A 17,447-nucleotide genomic window follows, 5' to 3' on the forward strand; every position below is an offset into this window, starting at 1 on the left:
CATTCTCTATGTAGAATTCTGTGTGCATGTAAGCGAGTAAAAAAAAAAGTTTAGCAAGTCAAGTTTATATTCCCAATATTATGAGTTGAAAAATAACCCTAACATAACTCCTCCCTCAGCCTGGTAGGAAGAGCACTAGGGGAATGTGGCCGCCCCAGCTGACTCCCAGGGGGAAGGGGGTTGATTTGAAATTTTTGCTGGGACCCAAATTCTTATAAGCAGGGTAAGCTTTCATAATATGAAAAAAGAGATGGTCATTTAGGAAATTCGCAATGGCAAATTTTCAAATCTCAAACGTTCATATAATGAGGGATGACTGTACAGGAAAACCTCCGATAACGACGGTTCTACTAACGACGATTCATATTTAACACCGTGGTTAATTTAGGACCCAATTCAATTTACGCCATTATTTTCTTCGTATTTACGACGAAAAGAGACTAAAAAAATTACATTTTCATATAAATAATAATTAAATCCCGATATGTATTATAAAAAAAATATAAAAAACAAGCCTTGCGCACGGAGGCTGCCGGGCTTGTGAGTGGTGATGCCATTATCACTAGTATAAACAGTCGCAGCTGGCGAGCCTTTTGTTTTCACGCATCTGAACAGGAAAAGGAGAAAAACTTTCTCAGGTTTCTTACGGCATTTTTGCATCCCTATTCAACATGAGCAAGAGAGCAAGTGATGGTAGTGCTGGTTCAAAGGCTAAAACAAAGTGTATAAGCTTAGCCGAGAAACTAGATGTGTAAATATGATTTGAAAAAGGTGAGAGGTCTGTGGATATTATATGGAGCAAGCAATGAACATATTTTCTGAAGTGGATCCATTAACAGAACAAAGAATTCAAATTAACAGGGATATAAAAAATGCAAATGACCTCTACATAAAGATGGATAATGAGAAAAGAAAGCAGCTGTGCAAGGTTCTTTCGACAGCTTTATTATTCGAAGGCCTAAACCATCAACTTCAGCTACACCATCAAATTCAGCATCATAAGCAGCTTCATCAACAACTTCAGGTTCAGTCACAGTTTCAGCAACAGCTTTATGGAAAGCTACAGCTTCAGCCAGAGTTGAACCTGATGACTTCATCATGAGTAAAAACTCACACAATATTCCTTGGCTGTCCTTATGTTTTAGACTTTACCACCATTGGTGAGTAGAATTTTTGTTTTACATTAGTAAGTATTATTTAAAACATATATGAACAGTAAATAAGTGTTGCTTTCACGTAGAGAAATGACGATATGTTTTCACATGTATGCACTAACATATGGTACGTTGGCGTTCCCAATCTTCTCGCCTTATATCTTTACCATTAGTGGTTAACTACATCTAGTGTTCCATTTAATAACATTAAATAACATTACTTAAAACATATATACTACAGGTATTCAATTTTTTTACATTAAGTTCACTACAGCTACACCCAGGGTCTTATTTTCTTATGTAGAACCATCGTCCCAGACACCCGGGTGTAAACACTTAACGAAAACAATGGCGTCCCATCTCCTCTTGTGTGACCATATTATTATTCATTTATATTGTATAAGGAGCATTCATAAACACTATTTACAGAATATAGTTTGCATTTTTCATGAATTTTTTTGTTTTTTGGGGGAAAAGAGGGTAAAAAGCCACACACAAAAGATATGAAAAGGTCACACTTGGGAATGCATCTCATAATTATTGCTTTATTTTAATGGTAATTGATGATTCACGATACGACAATTCACCTTACACTACAATATTGGAGAACACATTACCATCGTTATTCGAGGCTTTACTGTATATAATATTTTCCACTTGTTAGTTTTCTGCATGCATATCTTTATTCTTATGAGAGTACAGCATGTTTTTAATTTGTTGGTTTTTTTGCACATACAGTACAGTGGTAAGGAGGTTTCCAATAGCTGAAGGCTAAGGATTAATGCAGGATACTGTCCACACACATGTACAAACACACATACATTCTCCCTTCATTTGTTTTTATAGCTTTAAGATATATACTGTATACATATCAGGTATTCTGCACAACAAGGCCCTACATTTACTGTCAGCACCATTACCTCCTTATCCTCTGTGTAGTGAGCAAACCTAACCTAAGTGAAAACTGAGGAGACCAGGGGCAGAACCAGGGGGATCCTGGGGCTTCTGGACCCACCCCTTTCATCTGAAAATTCCAATACTTTTTCTTTAATGCAGTATTGCACTCAGGTGTTTTTGTATTGTAAAAAGTAATTACTATTGACCTCAGAATATCTCCTAATATCAAGTGCACATGGCCTCAAAATGGCCTCCCCAAAACCACCCCCAGTTGGATGAGCTCACTGTGCTTGCCACGTTCCCCCACCCACAACTTCTTGGACCCCCATTTTGATATTCCTGGATCTACACCTAAAGAAAGAAAGAAAGAAAGTAAAAGAGAGAGAGAGTGAGTCAGGAGGAGAGCCAAGAGGCTGATGAAGCAGAGCAGAACAAAATATGACTTACTGTTCCTGAGATTTGTGTTCTTAATGAAGATATCACATTTCTTTCTGAAGTCTTCAAAGCCTTCCAAATGTTGGGTGGCGGCAATGGTCTTGTGCGCGGTGGCCACGGTGAGTGTGGAGGGGAGGCAGCAGGAGTAGAGGTAGTACAGGATGGTCTCTAGGGCTGAGTCATCCAGACCACACAGAGATGTCCATTCCACACTTGGCATACTTGATTGTAAAATGATGCTGTGTACCTCAAACTGTAATATATAAAACACAGCAACAGTATAACACCTCTAACTGAAACGACTAATACAACACTAATGCACCTAAGAAAAATAAATACTCAATTACAAAGAAAGAGTCCTCACCTTTCTTCCCGATTTTGCAGTGATGGTGATATCTGAGAAGTAGCCATCAGTGAGAGCTGGGAGGAGGGAGTATGGGAGATCTGGAGCAATCTCTGGAGTGGCCAGCTGTAAGTACAAGTAAACTAATACTGTACAATGAATACACTATCATAACAATGTAACACAGGAAATAGTTAACAAGACCTGACCTTTCTATACAATTCCATCCTCCTGTCATGTTTGTACTTTGTCAAATCATAATGATAATAGTTAACATCAATAAATTAATTCCTAGTCATTGTTTGGGTTATTGTGAAAGAAAATAAAAGGATGTTATACAATAAATACATAATACTGTAGCTACTTTCATTCATTTCTAACAGTCAGACTCCTTAAGGCAGCAGTAACAAAACTATTTCAACTACTGTAATTCTTCCTACTTGTGTCAATTTCCTAGATCTCCAGAAGACATACGTAATCAATTTACCTAAAGGTCTATTGGCTTCATAAACATTCTTCAACCTATTGATTAACTATTTTATGCTTGTACAGTACTGCTAAACATTACTGCAGGAATAGTCACAAGTTTTATATTACCACAAGAGTTTATAACCCTTAATGGAACGGCCGGAACCTAAACAGAGCCCAAAACAATGCGGATCTGCGGCTGAAGTTAAAACAACACAAGTATATGGAGTTTAGTGGGAAATGAGATGAATAGAACTTTAATAATGATATGAAAACTATCTACTGGCAGACAGAAAGCACTATGACTGTAGTCCCTCAAATCTCTTCGATCAGGGGATTATTTTCTTCTACTCTCACCACTTTATCCCTGATATGCTACAAGGTGGCTGGAACTACTGTACTGTACATCCAAATTGATGTGGGCTTCCACTCATCTTCCTCCACCTCTTAAATGATGGACATACACATTTAACCTAAACAAATGAGATCACATGAATGTTAGGCACTCCAACTTACTTTGACTTATGATCAACCATCCTAATGCTTAGCTAACCTCACCTGACCTAATACTTAATCCTTATAGCCCAGGTGATGCACGACCCGCTGGACCCCCTAGTGTATTCTGGCATATTTTGGCACCAAAACAAATTATAGACTTTTTTTAATACACTTATTCCATTCTATATAAATGATATGGCTTACATGAAAATAAATTATAATATCAAACCTTTTTAATGATCTTTTCCAAAAATTTAATTTTACATATACTGTACTATCATGTAACATAATTGTTGATGTTTGGGGTATGAAAGACCTGCTCTGTGGTGAATCTGTTATTTATCTCTGCCAACTCGCCCACACAGTCGAGGTTGATCCAACCATGCATGTTTACGGTCACATGACTTCTTGATAAACATACTGCAGGTAGTAACGGGTGTTATCAAGTCTCCGGCAGTGAAGACGGCCGTGGTTGGTAGAGTTTAAATTTTTTCATCTGACAAAATAACTCTTGCCCAGAAGGCCAGGACCTCCCCCATATACTGCTCAGGGAACTGTTAAGTTTCCCTACCCGGTGTTGTTCTTCTAACCTTTCCTCGACAGGAGGGACCCTGTCCTAGCCGAGACCTCCAAGTACAGCGCTCCGTTTTGGCCACAGCATTGGAGAGAGGATGGTCGCGAATGTCTGCGCTGGTCAGTCTAGGCTGTCAAGATCTGGGAAGATCTGTTAAAGTACCAGACTCTTCATACCACTATAACCAACATCACACTGTTGATCTCGAGACTCCCACCTGCCTTGCGATCTCACAGATACCGTACTTAATTCAGCATTACGCATGCTGACAAATTGTCCTCATTGGGAAATATCACGGTGTTGGTCTCCCATGGTTCCAGTTGGAGGAATGACAGAACGGTTGCAGTATGGTCATGTCATAACCTGGGATAAGTTAAAGGCTGTGGTGAATGACATGAACTGTCCCTGGATTCGTCATTGCTATATTACAATAAACTATCATGTGCAACATTATGAGACTGGCATCATTAATAACATCAATAAAAGCAATAGGAGAGGAATAACCTAACCACCAGTCTCCATTATGAACCTCTCTAATACGAGTACAGTGTTTTATATAATATCTGTCCTCCTGGCACTCACATAAGAGAAATATTATCACCGATAAGTGATAGTGTTCAAAGTGGAGGAGCACACAGATGCTCTAGAGTGGATTGTTTACATAAGTCAGGTGTCTAGCAGAACCCCTGTGGTTTTATTTTATTAACAGTGTGTTTGTAACATACAGTATAAGTCAATTTTTTCTCCTAAGACATAACATTTCATATTCCTGTCATCATACTTACGTAATATGAGATGAAACAGTAACAGTCCACCACAAACATTCCATGTCATTTTCTTTATACACGGTTGTTTTACATGGATACAAGTATTACAGTCGACCCTCGTTAATTCGGACTAATAGGGGAGGAGGGGTGTCCGTTTTAGCCGATTGTCCGAATTAACTGATTTAGGGGTTAATATTGCATAATATTGCATTATATTTCAAAGAAAATGCAGTGAGTTGGCCTTAGCCTTACATGTCCGAAACTGTTTGCTTTTTAACACCAAACTCGTCACAAACTCTGGCCACCGAAGCACCAGCCTCTAACTTCCTTATAAGTTCCAGTTTCTGGTTCACAGAAAGGGTCACATACTTCCTCTTCTGAGTATTACTCCCCCTTGAAGACATGATGTATAATACAAGGCTGACAGATGCCTAATCACTGAAATATCAACGAAAATTGCAGGGCAACACAACACTGATACTCGAATATGGCGCTAAGTCAACAATGACTGGCGGTCTGGCGCGCGCCATCTATCGGACAATCCCAGAACCAGAAATTTAAAACGGAAAGTCCTTTGCTTAGTTCAGATTTCGTCCAAATTATCCGAAATCCGGATTAAAGGGGTCCGAATTAACGAGGGTCGACTGTACATAATTACATGGTGTATTAGACATGACAGATCGAGGTATTGTATTTTAGTTATCGACTGACAGTGGTCAATATCACTGATAATGTTATGTTAAAAGTAATACAGTATAAAACAGTCTTTACCATTTTACCACTGATCATCGATAAATTGTGCAGTTCGTAGAGGACATGCACGTAGAGAATCCATATACAGGTAATGGATTGTTCACAAAAATGGGGTTTCTGGCACATACTGTGTGTTCATGTGTGTGTCTCTGACGTTGTCACATAACCAGGTTAGTCAAAAATGGCAGGCACAGGACAGTAAACAAGTCATTCTAACCAGAGACAGCCAACAGAGCCATCAAAGCTTTATTTCCAGTAAGGTCTTCACATGCTCACACACTCACCTTCTCGCACTGCAACATGAACCATCCATCGTATGTCAACAACATCAGATCCCTTGACATTACCGGTTGGTCCAGCTGGAATAAATACAAATAAATAAATAAGAGAATAGAGAGTTAATAAGTCAGGAAGTGTGAGAGAGACAGAGACATTTCTGGCCTGACAGGAAGTTAAAACCCTCACAGAAGCATTAAGTAAACACTAACTAAATGCAACATCTTTTTCAAAACAACAAGAGATGTGACTGGGAAAAAGAACACACTTCCCACACACTACTCAGTAATTTCTATAAAAATCTTTAATTATCCTCCTCGACTTAATAACAACTTCCATAACTTCACAGACCCACTTACTCTGAACTCAATAATGTGGCCATTGTACGCAGCAAAGCGCAGTAAAGTTCTGTTCCCATAACACTGAAGGTTCTGGTATGTATACACTTCATACATCTGGCAGGAGAAGAGCGGCAGGGCATCGCAGCCATCTGTAACGGTCCAGGTAACATCTCCAGCCTCGGACAACACAAACTCAGTCCTGCAATGACGGAAAAGATATGAGGAGCTCTGGACCATAATCTGCTAAGTGACAAAACAGAAAATGGAGGGAAAAGCTCAGGTAGGAACGTGTGACATACAATAGTCTTTTCAGAGGACTCTCACCCATATGTACAGGTTCCCAATTAGCTCTCTGACTTACCCAGGGGACAGAGGAGAGGTTGGGGGTATACAATGCAATACATAACACAATTCAGCGATATATGGCTCTTAGCAGGTTATGGTGTGGACCTCCTCATATATTTTGTCATTATCAATATGGTGCCACACTCTTAAATCACTGTATAGTATAGTAGGAAGGCATTTCTTTACACATTTTGTAAGTGATACATTGAGATGTTATTATGTTTCTGAAGCTAAATATTCAAAAGTAAACCTATTAAGTATACTGTATTCTTTTTTTTCTACACTGTACAGGTAGCCATAACAAAGCCTTCAATCCTAACTAAGAACTTGCAAATTAATTTCAACAAAGTGGTAAAAAACTGCCTACAATTAAGTTAGATCTTGTATGTACAGAACAGAGCAGTACAGTACACTACAGGACAGTATATTCAATCTAACTTCTACAGTAAGTACAATACATAAATAATATAAAAGAAACAAGATAAAGTGTGAGAATGACTCCTAGGTGTCATACAGGGTGGCCACATCCATAACCCCAACAGGAGGACACTGTGCATGGCAGCCAGTCTCCAGACACAATATGAAAACCATAACCTATTTAATTTAATTTGAGTTCGCTGAAGTGAGAAAGTGGCTTTTACTTAAAGATTTAATTGGTCAATTTTTTAAGTACAGATCTCTCTCTTTCACCTTAGAAAAAAATCTGAAATAAATTACAAATGTTCAATTATTGAATTTTATTTTCAAACTATTTCCTGTACATACTGATTACTGTATTTTGAAATGGAATTGAGCCCAAACCTGCAACACAAACTGACAGCTAAAATGTGTATTTGTGTGCTCAGTATAGCCTAATGTCCAACAGTTCTGCCAATAGTTTTGTCCTTTCTTTGCCATATCCAGGAGTTTGCTGTTGGCCAGGAATTTCTGGTACATGACGGCACACTCTTCTGAGAAGTTGTTACAGATTTGGAGATCTGCCTTGACACTGTCTAGTCAGGGTTGCTAACTAGTATATGTAAATACCGCTATAGTGACAGCTAGAAAGTCGGTAAATGTATGAATTATTTTTGTCAAGACACCAAAAAGGCAGACAGATCAGAGTCCAGCTAGAGGTTAAGGACAGGGAGCTAAAACACCCTATCACCACAGGATACTTTACTTCACTTACCCTTCTATTCCTGTTGCTTCAGATGATCCTGACAGAGACACACACTCTATTATCTGAAAGATTATGAAAACAAAATTCAGTAGATGGAAAAAGAGAAAGAACATATGTTTGACAGTAAATGTGGCCAAGCACCATGAATGTGGCCAAGTACAGTAAATGTGGCCAAGCACCATGAATGTGGCCAAGTACAGTAAATGTGGCCAAGCACCATGAATGTGGCCAAGTACCCAGTAGCAGCAAAGACCAAGGGTCACAACTCTAAACAATAATGACAAGAAATTAAAAACTAAACTTGTGAAAGATCTTGTGCTCACGTACAATACAATACAGTACAGTATCCAGACACTAAGTCTGGTTAAATTACAAGTTATGTATGTGCAAGACCCACAAAACACAAACACACACACACACACTTTACTGTCACTTAGAATCAAGTATGACGATCATCCAGCTATGATACAATAATATGAGTTATTACATATGTCACCTTCATTGGTGAGCTCTGAGGTGACTAAAGAGGCCGATACGGGACCGGCAGAGTTGTTCACAGATGTTGCATGTGTGGAGGGCTACATCTAGTGTGGGAGGGGCGGTGGCACTTTCTTTCCGGTGTTGGCGCTTGTCTGCCTCGGTTTGCAGTTGGGCAAACTCGAAAGTATTGACACCTTCTCGTGTGGTGCTCCTCCAAGCGTTACGGTGTGGAATAATCGTCTCCCAGGTGAGGGGGTCGATTTCTGTTGCCCGCCGGCATTACGTTTACTATTCGTTAGGTGACTGTTAAGTAGCTGCTTTGGCAGTCTACTGTCGTCCATGCAGGTAACATGGCCAGTCCAGTGTAGTTGTTCATGGATAATAGTAGTCTTGATGCTCCTACAGTTGGTGTCAGCAAGGATGCTGGCATTTTTTCTCTTGTCTTCCCAGCGAACTAGGAGGATGGAACGTAGACTACGTTGGTGAAAGTTTTCAAGTGCCTTGAGGTGTCTCCTTTATGTAAACCATGTCTCGCTGCCACATAGCAGGATGGGGAGGACCACTGCTCGATATGCGTGTAACTTTGTAGATAATTTCAGCTCCCTACAGCTGAAGACATGGTTTTAGGGTCTGCCAAAGGCTTGAGAGGCACATCTGATCCGATGCTGAACCTCTTCATTGATGTCCACGGTGCTGGACAGGTGGGAACCGAGATACCGAAAGTGGGTATCATTAGAGAGGGTAGTACTGTTAAGATGGATGGATGGTGGAGGTGTGGCTGAACCAGGGGCAAGTTGAAAAAGAATCTGAGTCTTACGTACATTCACCTCAAGGCTGAAGTGTGCATACGCATCTGCGTGGGTGTTCAGGATCTCCTGTAGGTCGCGTTCAGTGTGAGCAACAAGGGTGAGGTCGTCTGCATACTGAAGTTCAGTAATGGAAGCTGCCGACACCTTTGTTCCTGCCTGGAGTCGTCTTATGTTGAAGAGACCCTTCACTCGGTACTCGATGTCCACCCCGCCGTCTAAATTGGCACTGGTACGATTAAGGAAGGCAGCCAAGAAAATGGAAAAGAGAGTTGGTGCCAGTACACACCCTTGTTTAACCCCCATTTGGATGGGGAAGAACTCAGACTGGGTGCTGTTGTGCATGACACTCCCATTCTTGTCGTCGTGGAGTTGCCTCACAATGAAGATAAATTTTTTGGGGCAACCAAAACGGCTGAGGGTCCACCAGAGGGCTTCCCTGTTGACCGGGTCGAAGGCCTTGGTTAGGTCGATGAAAGCCATGTACAGGTCACAACATAGTCCTATGCAATTTTGCTGTATCTGGCGGGCAGCAAAGATCATGTTAGTGGTGCCACGTGATGGTCCAAATCCACAATAAGATTGTGAGAGGAAGTTTTTCCCCCCAGGAAGAGTTCTGTTTAGGAGGACTCGGGCGATAATCTTGCCAGCAAATGACAGCAGTGAGATCCCGAGGTAGTTGCCACAGTCTGACCGGTCTCCCTTATTCTTATAAATGTTGACGATGGAGGCATCTTTAAGATCTTGGGGGATTTCCTCCTTTTCCCATATATTCTCCAGGAGAGAGTGGAGACAGCTGGTAAGTAGAGGTCCTCCTGCTTTATACACCTCGGCTTTGTTATCTTTCATCTGTTTGATGGCAGTAGCTACCTCATCCAGGGATGGAGGATAGCTGAGGTGGGTCAGCTCTGGATGCTGTGGGACCTGCTGAGTAGTCAGGACATCCACATCAGTGTTTTGGTTGAACAGTGAATGGTAGTGCTCTTTCCAGCGCTGAAGGAGGCCTTCATCGTCTTTAATTATGAAGTTACCGTCGGATGAGCGGAGGGGGGCTGCACCACGAGTGATTGGCCCATAAAATGACCCTCCTCCACTCCTGCCTGGCAGCCCCTGCTCCCAATGCGGCCCATGCGCCTGAGTGCGGCCCCACACACCCTTTTTTTTCCCTCAGGTACTCCCTGCTACTGTCCTGCACCCTGCTGCTGTCATAGACCCTCTTCCTGACACAGCCCCTGCTCCTGATCCAGACCCACACACCCCAGCAGGCACATCTGAGGACTCTGTACCTGCCGCGAGAGAAGCACAACATTCATCGCCTCCACAACCCTCCTTCTCCCTCTCTTCTCCCACAGATCTCGTGTGTCTAGACAGTCGTCTCCCGTAGCAGCCGGCTCATCCACGCCCTCGCCGTTATGTCTCACTTGTGGCATGCAACCCTGCAGACGACAGGTCTCCTACACCGCCTGGAGGGAAGGGGGAGTATTGAAGTGGATTCCTCCCCTACAAACGCTGTTTGTCGCTGACGAGCCGACCTACGATTTCACCAGCCTGCCCTCGTGGTCTTGGTCAGCAACCAGCACCGCCTACACGACTGAGGTCAACTGTTAAGCCACGCCTACCTCCGCTATATAAAATCACACCTCGTAGTGACCTACCTTTCTCTTTCTACCTACAGCCAGTCTTCAAGCAACACCTCCTCCTCCGCTCCTGCCTGGCGGCTCTCGCCGGCGACCCACAAGCTGATCCTCCTCTGAGCACCCTCACCAACCAGCTCTCTCTACATCACGCTTGTAACCATGCTGCCTTCCCAGCACCAAGCTGCATTGTACATCCAATACAACATGTATACAGAGAGCACATTGTGAGTTTCCTTTCTCCATCCCATCCTGAGTGTGAACCAATATTTCGAAACCCCACAGTATAATGTACAAAGTAGCAATCACATTTACAACCTTTCTGACACATTCCCTGGTGTGACCCATAAAGTCTCCATTACAATTATAGTTTAGCTACAAGCAGTGATTATGTCCACACCAAACTAAAAGCACAAATTAATTTCCTAAGAGAGAGAGATTCTCACCCAACCTAATACAGCTGCAAAGAAATGTAGTCTAAACCTACACTAAATAATGAGTGATTCTAACCTAATGTAAATGATGAATGATTCTAACCTAAGTGATGAGTGATTCTAACCTAAATGATGAGTGATTCTAACCTAATGTAAATGATGAATGATTCTAACCTAAATGATGAGTGATTCTAACGTAAATGATGAGTGATTCTATCCTAACCTTAATGATGAGTGATTCTAACGTAAATGATGAGTGATTCTAACCTAACCTAGCCTAAATGAGTGATTCTTACCTAACCTAAATGATGAGTGATTCTAACCTAACCTAAATGATAAGTGATTCTAACCTAAATGATGAATGATTCTAACCTAACATAAATGATGGGTGATTCTAACCTAAATGATGAGTGATTCTAACCTAACCTAAATGATGAGTGATTCTAACCTAACCTAAATGATGAGTGATTCTAACCAAAATGATGAATGATTCTAACCTAACCTAAATGATGAATGATTCTAACCTAAATGATGAATGATTCTAACCTAAATGATGAATGATTCTAACCTAAATGATGAATGATTCTAACCTAACATAAATGATGGGTGATTCTAACCTAAATGATGAGTGATTCTAACCTAACCTAAATGATGAGTGATTCTAACCTAACCTAAATGATGAGTGATTCTAACCTAACCTAAATGATGAGTGATTCTAACCTAACCTAATTGATGCATGATTCTAACCTAAATGATGAATGATTCTAACCTAAATGATGAATGATTCTAACCTAAATGATGAATGATTCTAACCTAAATGAATGATTCTATCCTAACCTTAATGATGCACGATTCTAACCTAAATGATGAGTGATTCTAACCTAAATGATGAATGATTCTAACCTAAATGATGAATGATTCTAACCTAAATGATGAATGATTCTAACCTAAATGATGAGTGATTCTAACCTAAATAATGAGTGATTCTAACCAAACCAAAATGATGAATGATTCTAACCTAAGTGATGAGTGATTCTAACCTAAATGATGAATGATTCTAACCTAACCTATAGTTATGTATTCTACAGTACAATCTTCAGCTCTATAATGGCAATCTGTCAGGCAGGGAGTTAGTCAGTTAAGCATACTTAAAATTTGTAAAATATCTACAATGACTCAGAGAATAATAATGATTCTTTTTTCCTTATTAATTTAGTAAGTCTAAATAAGGTTGGAGAGGAAGGTCAAACTAAATGGGATTTTAATTAGGATCTGTAAATAAGCCGTGAACTGGAAATAAGCCATGGCCTCCAGTTTTTCGTGGCTGCGGTGTATTGAGAGAAAGCCATCGACGAGCTATGTCTGATTTTAGCAAGAGCAAACCACTGCGTACTGGTGTATATACAGTATTGCTCACTGGTTAATTCCATACTTAAATCAGATGTAGAACTGGATTCATATTCGGTTAAGGTGTAGCTTAGGGTTACGACCTTGCTGGGATATGTGTTACTATAATCTTGATTACATTATAATTACTGGTATATACTGTACTGTATATAGAATCTCTAGTTGCAAAAGGACATTACAAAAAATTGCACAGTACAGTATTTGAGTTTGTAAGAATCATCTGATGTGAAGTATGCATGCAAAGTGTTGGCAATATACTGTACTGTACTGCACTGTATTGTACAGCAGTAATTGGGGACCTGGATGTTAATCGATTTGCAGATCGTGTTCCGGGGTAATGGATAGCCAGTGCAGTTGGCGAGTTGTCGGGTCTTCTCGGACTATTCCTTGACACTGGGTCATGCAACTCATTAACTCAGGGTGTGGTTGTTGTGTTGGCGACAGCTTCTACACCTTAAACAAATTCACGCCTAGGGCCGGCCATCCTCGTTACACGAGGGGCAACCATTATTAATCTACTGTAAGACTACAGCTTCATATCATAATACAGTACTGTACAGTGTATTTGACATAAACCGTACTAACTTAACTACATGGTACAGTACACCTTAATGTGTACAGTACAGTAGTCTCATGACCACTCATGACTGACGCTGCTCATCATATATAGTTTGACATTATTATAAATATATTTAATTTAATTTTTTCTCAAGGGTTTCACTTGTACCTGCAACAACAAATAGTGTTTGTTTCTCACTACACAAACTTTGATGGGGGGAGGGGGGGAGCTTGTTTAATCCTCTAATTGTTACTGACAATTTTGTGTTTTTTTAATTCATAGTTTTCACCAGTTATCAACTCACGGTCAGTTGGTGTGATCTTTGTTACTATACATGACCTTACTGTCCAGTGTTGGTACCCAGAGGACACCTGCCATGACTGGTAGTGCCACACTGGGTACCACCCTTCTTAACTGACTTAACCCACAACACACTGGTCAGGGGCAAGGCCCCTACAGGTACTGTACTGCTGTGCCACCAACACTCAACCTAATCTACACCTTTATCTTGGATTTTCTTCATCAAAACAAATATTTATTGTGTAAACCCTGAGAGGAATAAATCATTAATAAGTCAACAAGCCCAAACACTGATCACACACCCATCCTTCCCTCATATACCTAACAACACACACACACACACATATATATATATATATATATATATATATATATATATATATATATATATATATATATATATATATATATATATATATATATATATATATATATATATATATATATAGGGTAAAGTAAATAAGTATTAAAGAATTAAAAGTTAGCCATTAACCACCAAGGAGCTAAACGATCCTGAGTAAACAAACAATTTAAATGCCAGTTTAAATGGCCTGAGGGTGAACCTGGGTGGATCAGCTGACCCTAACAGTGTTATACCTACTGGCTGACCACAACAGTGTTATACCTGCTGGCTGACCACAACAGTGTTATACCTGCTGGCTGACCACAACAGTGTTATACCTGCTGGCTGACCACAACAGTGTTATACTGACTGCTGGCTGACCACAACAGTGTTATACCTGCTGGCTGACCACAACAGTGTTATACCTGCTGGCTGACCACAACAGTGTTATACCTACTGGCTGACCACAACAGTGTTATACCTGCTGGCTGACGGCAACAGTGTTACCACACAGTGATACCTGCTGGCTGACCACAACAGTGTTATACCTGCTGGCTGACCACAACAGTGTTATACCTGCTGGCTGACCACAACAGTGTTATACCTGCTGGCTGACCACAACAGTGTTATACCTGCTGGCTGACCACAACAGTGTTATACCTGCTGGCTGACCACAACAGTGTTATACCTGCTGGCTGACCACAACAGTGTTATACCTACTGGCTGACCACAACAGTGTTATACCTGCTGGCTGACCACAACAGTCACCATACATCATAACCCTCACACAATATCATCACAACAATAGACAATAACTAAAAAAAAAACCACCAAGAGATGATCCATGTTTTGAAACCTTTGTTCAGTGTTAAATAAGAGAGAAGAGTTAAATCTTTGTTCAGTAGTAGTGGTGATCATCCAGAACAAGGTCGTTAGAGGTAGTAATTATGGTGTGTCTGATAGTGGAGATAATCCGACATCTTTATACCTAGTAATCGATGTCACTCAGGGAAACATAGTATAAACCAGTGACTTGTCTTAATAAACCTTTGTCTTGTTCTCTAATACACCAATAATTACTACACTCCTACACACACGATAATAATCACTAGATAATCCTGTCTAAACTAACGATAGTCCTATAAAAACGTTCCATATGAGACGATTTAGCAAAGTAAATATTCACAGAGTTAAATGGCAGAGACTCATTATTATGGAGTACTGGAGGAGCTACACCCGAGTGAGGATGGTAGAGGTATAGTTAATGAGTTATAGGGTGATTCAAGGTTATAATACCTTCCATGTACCGACGACGCGAGAGTTCCTGTCCCTGAATCCTGCCATGTTAGTGTCGTCTGCTGCTACACCGCCGCCACTTCCCGCCATTACGCGGCGATCACTCTGGGCTGCTGAAAGGCGAAATACATCTAAATGGAGACTTACTTAACCCAGTATTAAGGTTTTGTCGATAATTTGTTATTATTATTTGCTATAAAAAGTTTCGCACTAATAATATTATTTAATTTTCATATTAGATATATAAAATAATGGAATTGTTGGTTGTGTATGTTAATAAATTGCGAGTTTCTTATATTTTCAACTAGGAAAGATGATTGTTTGATTATAATGATTAGATTATACATAAACACGAGAAGTGTATCTTTAAAACATTAGTAATAATGTTATCTGACATTGGCGTATTTCCCTTAGGTGTTTTTGCATTTCAGAAGGACCAGGAAGTACCTAGTGTTAGAATATTACCAAGAACGAGAGCAGGCGAGAACCTTATTTTCCAGACAACACACACCAATCAGATTTATCCTAACCTGAACATAACTATGAACATAACTACTCTGGACTATTAAGACTGGTTAGGTCCAGTTCGTCTGCATAAAAATAGTAGTTAATTCTGTTCGTAAATCCTTTTAACATTAGCTCTTACGCGTCCGTTTTTATCGTTCATTTCGACCTTGTGCAAAACAGTGCCATCACTTGTGATATTTATTGTCGAATTATTGGGAGTATACATAAAATAATAAAAAGAAGAATTATTCCTTATCTCATACATAATTAAAATGAGATTAAACTAAGCAATAGCTAACATCAATCAAGTTATTTCTTTTTCTTCTTTTATACTCTTCACCACTGATCGGCTCGTTAGCCGCTTGGGCGATCGGTCACGTCTCTGTCACGCACTGTTGGCAAGTACTGGGCATGCACCGGCTCCTGAATGTACCTGAACCTGATCCAGTGTTGGTCAAGTCTGGTCTTGAAAGAGCTCACACTCGGTGCCGTCACAACACTCTCTGGTAGATTGTTCCAAGAGTTCACAACTCTCACTCCGAAAAAGTTTGCCCTCACGGTTTTCTGGACTTGCGGCTTCTTCAATCTTGTACTGTGACCCCTTGTGGGGCGAGCGTCCGCCAGCTCCAAGTAAGGACACTCGACTGAGTAGTACCGCTTGAGATGCTTATATACTTGTACACCTCAATTAGGTCACTCCTTGCCTGTCTGTAGTATAAACTAGGCAAGGCTTTCGACAGTGTACCCCAGTGGCGGCTCGTGCATAGGGCTGCAGAGCTGCAGTCCCCCCAGACACTCACTGCCAGGCGTATGATTCCTTTAGAGAGACAGCTGAATAATACACTACCAACAAATATATCATTTTATATGTTATTTAATTATTTTCAATACGTTGCTAAGTGAATTTTCATTGAAATCAGACCAAAATTTAAGTTACTTTCATAGTTGCTGTCAATGCTGTACGATTCATGTCTGTTATTAATTGGCGCCGCCGCCGCCGCACTTGAAGCAGCTCAGTCTCGTACAACGTGTTTACATTGCGTGTGGACGGTGTGGTTAAATCCTGCTTTGTGTAAATCAGAAAGTCTCATAGACTTGTTGGAGATGATGAATGACAATAATCTACAGTCAACATTTTCAGACACTGTCAAGTTGCTGAAAATTTTAATAACAACTCCAATGACAACGGCAGAAGCAGAAAGGTGTTTTTCAACTTTGAAGAGAATTAAAACTTTTTTGCGCAGTACCATGGTGAATGACAGACTGTCTGCTTTAGCAGTGATATCCATTGAAAATAAAATGATAACAGAAATAAAGGATTTTAATGAAATAGTAATAAACAATTTTGCTACATCGAAGAGCAGACACGCCGACTTTATTTTCAATTAATACTGGTCCATCACCACCTCGGCCATCCCTTCTACCACCAACACTACTACCATGCCCTGGGAATTAGTGGACATCAACTACAACTCATACCTGAGGTAGGTCAAATTTGTGTATCCTACTGTTGTGTGAGGCTTGCAGTCCCTCCATTTTATTTTTCACGAGCCGCCACTGCTAGTCTGGTGGCCCTCCTTTGAACATTTTCAACCAACTGGCAGTCCCCAGCATACCTCGGGGACCAGATGGGGTGACAGTACTCCAGATGGGGAAGCACTTCGCTCC

General features: G+C 40.5%; 1 protein-coding gene across 1 annotated transcript in view; it reads right to left on the minus strand.

The window, feature by feature from the left end:
• LOC121869013 overlaps positions 1–15,376 on the minus strand; it is a 44,589-nt gene extending 29,213 nt beyond the window's left edge. Inside the window, exons 1-6 of the mRNA XM_042370073.1 lie at positions 15,273–15,376; positions 8,023–8,075; positions 6,525–6,705; positions 6,174–6,248; positions 2,851–2,955; positions 2,499–2,739 (exon numbers count right to left, since the gene is read on the minus strand). Of these exons, the coding sequence (XP_042226007.1) occupies positions 2,499–2,739; positions 2,851–2,955; positions 6,174–6,248; positions 6,525–6,705; positions 8,023–8,075; positions 15,273–15,362 (745 nt within the window). The 5' untranslated portion in view covers positions 15,363–15,376. The remainder of the gene's footprint in view (positions 1–2,498; positions 2,740–2,850; positions 2,956–6,173; positions 6,249–6,524; positions 6,706–8,022; positions 8,076–15,272) is intronic.
• Positions 15,377–17,447: the final 2,071 nt, after the last annotated feature.

Source organism: Homarus americanus, unplaced genomic scaffold (genome assembly GCF_018991925.1).
Source record: "Homarus americanus isolate GMGI-L3 unplaced genomic scaffold, GMGI_Hamer_2.0 scaffold24694, whole genome shotgun sequence".
NCBI lineage: Eukaryota > Metazoa > Arthropoda > Malacostraca > Decapoda > Nephropidae > Homarus > Homarus americanus.